Source organism: Artemia franciscana, chromosome 20, assembly GCF_032884065.1.
Source record: "Artemia franciscana chromosome 20, ASM3288406v1, whole genome shotgun sequence".
Taxonomy (NCBI): Eukaryota; Metazoa; Arthropoda; class Branchiopoda; order Anostraca; family Artemiidae; genus Artemia; species Artemia franciscana.
In genome coordinates this window covers 6,183,972-6,190,340 of record NC_088882.1, presented here as the reverse complement: position 1 = coordinate 6,190,340, position 6,369 = coordinate 6,183,972, and the positions used below count along the sequence as shown (strand labels likewise).

At 30.1% G+C, this 6,369-nt stretch overlaps 1 protein-coding gene across 3 annotated transcripts in view; it reads right to left on the bottom strand.

The window, feature by feature from the left end:
* LOC136040364 (splicing factor, suppressor of white-apricot homolog) overlaps positions 1-6,314 on the bottom strand; it is a 77,943-nt gene extending 71,629 nt beyond the window's left edge. For 2 of the 3 annotated variants that reach the window (XM_065724618.1, XM_065724619.1), the window contains exons 1-2: positions 6,115-6,314; positions 1,812-1,981 (exon numbers count right to left, since the gene is read on the bottom strand). In XM_065724618.1, the coding sequence (XP_065580690.1) occupies positions 1,812-1,981; positions 6,115-6,284 (340 nt within the window). In that variant the 5' untranslated portion in view covers positions 6,285-6,314. Of the gene's footprint in view, positions 1-1,811; positions 1,982-3,219; positions 3,537-6,114 lie in introns of those variants that run through there. The other variant, XM_065724620.1, reaches the window with a different exon arrangement.
* Between the last annotated feature and the right edge of the window lie 55 nt (positions 6,315-6,369).

Sequence of the window (6,369 nt, the reverse complement as noted above, 5' to 3'; positions counted from 1 at the left end):
AATGTTGCTAGTGTAAACATAAATATAATAGGCCATGAGAAATAACACCCACCAACTAGCTCCACCAGTTGCTTTGCTATTTTTTGTGAATTGAACTTCACTCCCAAAAGACTTGGATTGCATCATAATGATCATAATGATCAGGCTGATTTTGACAGCAAAATCAAGAATTTCTAGTTGCAATACTACTACTAGCAACTCGCTGCATCACCAAGCTGAAACCAAAACAGTAATGCAACCTCCTCCTTCATCCCTGTCAATTCAAAATGATCAGGATTACATCAAAATCATTTTTTGCCCCCATCAGGCTGATTTTGTCAGCATATCAATATTTTCTAGTTGCAATACAACTACTACTAACAACTCATTGTAACAACTACTAACAACTCATTGAAGCACCAAGCCAGCTGATGCACCCCTCCCTTCATCCCTATCTATTCAAAGAACCTCTTTACAGAAGATGCCCTGGCCATCTCATCCTTTTTTATCACTATTGCCCTAGAAAATGGGATACAGCCACATTTTTCATACTGCTAACTCTTTGCTATTCTACTTTTAACATCCTCACTGCACCAACTGTTTATGCAAGTTTTCAAATAAAAAAATGGTCTTGTCTTGCAAGACCTTCATGTCAAAACACAGCAACATACACAGTAGTATATAGCTGTCACTTTCTCTTATGTTTGTTGCATGAATTTCCCTATAAGATTTGCTTGAAAAAGAACAAATATAGTTAATAAAATGTGGCTTTCTTGTGTTTATCTTTCTAATCTTTAATGAGCATTTGTGTTTTTTCTTATCTTTTATGTCTATGTTAATTTGTCTTGTCTTGCAAGAACTTCATGTCAAAACACAGCAACATACACAGTAGTATATAGCTGTCACCTTCTCTTGTGTTTGTTGAATGAAAGTTCTTAAGCCGAACTGGCCAGACATGACTAATTAAAATTTTGTTTTTAGATTAGTTTTCTTTTAATTTTCTATATTGTGCTGAAGACGCCTTGTTTGGATACAGGCGAAATATCCGCGTTGTTTTAGTCTTTCAATTCTACTGGCCGTCGTCTCGTTTGAAGTTTTCTTTTTTTAGAGTTTTATCTCTCTTGGTTGTTTCTGTGTTTGTTGCAGGATTTTCCCTATGAGATTTGCTGGAAAAAGAACAAATATAGTTCATAAAATGTGGCTTTCTTGTGTTTATCTTTTTAATCTTTGATGAGCATTTGCGTTTTTTCTTATCTTTTATATCTATGTTAACTTGTTTAAGATGGTTAATCTCTTTTTTGTTTTTGTTCTTTTGGTTTTTGTTTTCTTTTTGGTTTTTGTAAAGCATTGGTAGTTTTCTTATGTTTTTATTTAAATGTTAAATTGTTTAAAATAGTTAATGTCTTTTTTGTTTTGTTTTTAGGTTTTCTTTCTTTTTAATTTTGAATTGTTTTTATTTTGGTTTTGCATAGTGCTTATGTTGTTTTTTTCTGTTCTAATGTACATATTAAATTTTTTAAAGTTAAATTTTTTAATTTTTTTATTCAAATTGTTTTGTTTTTTTGTGCTTGACTTTTTCCTGTTGACAAAGACTACTGGATGTGAGGCTGAAATATTCAGAAATATTTGTAAACAAGGGCATTTGTTTTTTCCTTGAATTATTTTTTGTATTATTTACTTTCATCTTATAACTCTGATTCTTCCAATTTTGATAAATTTACTTTTGTTGAATTAAGAATTTTACCAGTTTTTCAGTATTTTCATCTCATTTTGATTTTAAGAAGGTAGAATGGTATAGTAAATGTGCAGAGAATAGGTAGAATAATTTTTACCATGGTAGAGAGCTTCTTCATCTTCATCCTTATATAGAGCCATATACCGCTCTTCATCACACAATTCTTCTATTCGTTTTTCCTCAGAAGTCATATCATGGAAGCGATCATAGCCACCTGGTGGAGGGACAAAGCGTTTGAGGTCATGGAGAGCCCCACGACAATCATACCTAAAAAATTACAGAAAAAAAAACAATTAAAACCAAACCTTAACATTATAAAAGTTGATTTTGTAAATTAAAAGATCCAAGATAGCTGAAAACAATGAAAAATTAAAGCAAATGTCCAGAAAGTATCAAAAGTAAACTAGATAAAAAAAAACAGTATCAAAAGATCAAGAAAAATATTATGAGTAGTATTACCTTTACAAATGAATCTTTATTAAAGCTATATAATTAAAACCAAATAGTGACACACAAACAGCCTGGGTACTTTGCAGGCTATGGGTTTATACCCAACAATTATTACATCACCGTTTTCAAATACAAATTAAATACCCAATTTCCATGATGTCAATAAGGACTGCAATACTTTGTCAAACATTGTATATCTTATGACAGATATCAAATATCTTATAATTTCTTTTGATGTGAATAAGGACTTAGGTGATGTCAACAATTTCGTTCTAAAAATAAGGATGTTGGTGATGTCAATAATTTTGCTATAGAACTACTGTTTCTTCATTGAATTATTTCAATGCATTATTCATTGATTCATTGAGAAATAATTCAATTTCTTCATTGAATTATTTCAATCATATTTCTTCATGATTATTGTCTTTTTAATCATCATCATATCTAACACACATATCCTTAGTTTTCTTTGAATGACAAGTTTATTCAATATAGAAAAAGCTCTGTTAAATTCTTCAATGACTATTTATAAAGAAAACATTCAAAAAAGAAAACAAATGATGTTACTCAAACAAGAAAAAAAAGGACAAGCAAAAAGACAGATGTTTCTTCTGAAAGCTGACTAAATCAACACAGATACTTCAATGAATTTAGGTGCACAAAACATGAAAATGAAACCCAAAATAATCTAGATTTGTTTTTATATAATTTATTCAACTAAATTATACAGAGATAGACAAAAAAAATTCTCAAAACACAACCTCACCAATCAAAATTGATTTTTTCCCAAAGAAAAGTAAATTCTGAGGAATAAAATTTGAGTTTTCTCTTGATTCTTTTCTAAAGAAAAAAAAATAAATATTAAATTTACTGCAAGTTTGAAACCAATTTTTTTTTTCTTTGAATTTAATGATACAAGAAATAATATTTTCAAAAAAGCTAGGGACCAAGGGACCTGATATATGACCCATCATAAAATAATTTTAGGCCAGAAGGAGGGAAATAGCCCCTCAAACAAAATCTCTAAAAAATACAAAGCAATGTTTTATACTTACCACCTGCTTCACTGTCAGGAACTAAACTTCTCTGAAATATATTTATATATGAATAATACTGGAAACATCTCATACCTAACTGAAAAATAGATATCTTGCCAATTTATTAGTAGTGCATTAGTAGATTTGCCTTTGTAAAACCTTTCTTAAAAACAAAAGTACCAAGGACAGTGAAAATTATATGATTTTGAAATTGGTAAAGAAGAAACTTAAACTTAATAACATTCCTAAAAAATTAGAAAAATTTGGAAACTCAATTCTTAAGAAAAAGAACTACAGAGCAAGTTATGCAATTTTTGGTAATAGTGAGCACCAATTAAAAAAAAAAAAAAAAAAAAAAAAAAAAAAAAAAAGTGGGTGAAATTGACAAAAACATGCAAAAAGATATGGCACCATAAAAACAGATTAGGAAAGTGTAGCTTTCCTTTAAAGGTGTAGTTGTTTTTGAAATCAACAGATTGTTAATGCATAAATTTGCATGAATAAAAAGCATTGTGAAATTCAACTATTAATTTTGTTTATACTGTCATGGTTCACATGGCAACAATGATGATAAGGCGGTGCTGCTTTAAAAACTTCCAATTTTGAAACAGTTTTCTATCTTGATGTCTTTGGTACTTAAAACAAACACTTTCACTTAATCATGAATGTGGAACATAACAATTTTTTAGTTACTAAAAAAACAAGTTAAACTCTATTCAAGACAAAAGTTAGACCAATAATAATATCACTGATGGGATGATTCTGAATACTAGTAGAGCAAATTCTGAATCCAAAAAGTTTAAAAGGAAAAAAAACACAGTTTTTTTAAGTCTGTAATAAATGAGCAATTTTAAGCTAATTTAGACAAGGCTGACCTCATTCATAAAGAAATGACTTCCCGTAAATATGTGTTTATTTTCAACCCATTAATTTTAACACAATACAAAATGTATACATATTATAAGATTATTTATTACAAGAATAGTAGTACAACTTCAATCAAAAGTCCAACTAATTGTTGTACTAAAAGAATAATTGGAAACTTATAATTAAGTTTAACAAAAAATGGGTTAGGTTTAACCAGCTCCATATATATTACAATTAACAAAAAATTCTGGAAAAAACCTTTTTCTACAAAAATAATTGCTTTTCTAGTCCTTAATCCTGATTAACTCTCTAGCAATAATAGTAAAAAACAAACAAACTAGATAAGTTTGACATACATTTTTATTGAAGCTAAATCAAAATTTTTAATTTTGAATCAGTTTAAATTATTGGTAAAGCTTTAGTTATATCATATTTGGGGGTAAAATTCTAGTTGAGTCACTTCTTGATATCTCAGAAAGGGGTTAGGTTAGGAAAATGAAACTCTGAGGGATGAGTCTACAGCCTAAAGTATGTCCCAGGAAAGGGTATTTTGAAGCACCTACCTCCACTCCTTCTCCCTCTAGAGGACCCTGACTGTTGATGACCTTCAAAAATATTTATGTTATAAACATGAAACCTTGCAAAATAGATCTTCTGCTTGAATGAAGTACAAGAAAATCAATTTCAGCTTCAAAACTTTACTCAATCCCAACTTATAATGTTTAAAAGATATGCAAATATATTTCCTGAATTAAAAAAAAAACAAACAAAAACATTGATATGGCTCAGAATTCTACTCAAGTAACAGGAATTGCATTTTCAGAACTAAAGACAGAAAAAAAGCAACTGGTAACTGAAAATGCAGGTAAAATGTTGTTTTGTCAAAATTTCAATAGGTACAGACCTGTCATATAGGCAAATTTTAGGGCCCTTTAGAGGGAGAAGGAGTGGAGGTGGGTACTTTAAAAAACCTTCCCGGGGTATACTTCAGTCTGTAGACCCATCCCTAAAAGTTTCATTTTCTTAACCTAACCCCATTCTGAGATAGCCTAGTAAGAAGTCACTAAACTAGAACTTAGTAAAATTCTAGTTTAGTGACTTCTTGCTTTCTCAGAAAAGGTTTGGGCTAGGAAAATGAAACTTTCAGGGATTAATCTACAGACTAAAGTATGTCCCAGGAAAGTATTTTGAAGCAACTACCTCCACTCCTTCTCCCTCTAGAGGGACCTGACCTATGATGACCTTTAAAAATATGTGTGTTATAAAAGTGAAACCTTGCAAAATAGATCTTCTGCTTAATTGAAGTACAACAAAATTGTTTTCAGCTTCATAACTTTGCTCAATTCCATTTTATAAGGTTTTAAAGATATGCAAATACATTTCCTAAATTTTGAAAAAAATAAAACATTGATATGGCTCAAATTTCTACTTAAATAGCAGGAATTGCATTTTCAGAACTAACAGCAGAGAAAAAACAATTAGTAACTGAAAATTAAAATAAAATGTTGTTTTGTCAAAATTTCAATAGGTATAGACCTGTCATGTAGGCAAATTTCAGGGCCCTCTAGAGAGAGAAGAAGTAGAGGTGGGTACTTTAAAATACCTTTCTGGGATATACTTTAGCCTGTAGACCCATCCTTGGAAATTTCATTTTCCTAACCTAGACCCTTTCCAAGATAACAAGGAGTCAATTAACTAGAATTTTACCATTTCATGACCCAAAACAATTATTCAGGTAATATCAACATTGACCATTTTTTTGCTATAGGCTATACACAGCCTACAATTGAAAATACAAAAACTCATTAATTTCAATTTTAAAATATCAAACTAACATTTGTAAAAACACATGGTTTTAATGCAAAAACGGTTCATAGCCTACTCAGTTTTTTTTAATGAAATTAAAAAAGACCCTTTTATACAATTGTTCAACAGGCCCTTTAGTGAAATAAATAATACATAGACGAAAAGTTGCAATATTTTAATTTATGAATATAACCCCTAATTATCTATTTCGGGAGATTATGGACTGGTCTTTGGCCATACCTGTCAATTTTAATTGCTTCATTCCCCATCCAAGGTATGAGATGCTTCCCTTGATCAAGGTAAAGTGCTTTTTCATCATCTCTAAACAAGGTACACGAATATCCAAATACAAATAGCTCTTCTTCATCCTTTTTCGTTGGTTGAAAAAATTTGGGCTTTTTTAATGCCATTTTTTATTCTCTTTCTTCCTAAAAGTCGAAACCGATGGATATATCCATATGCCTGGATAGATGGTGCATAAATCTTAACTGCAGA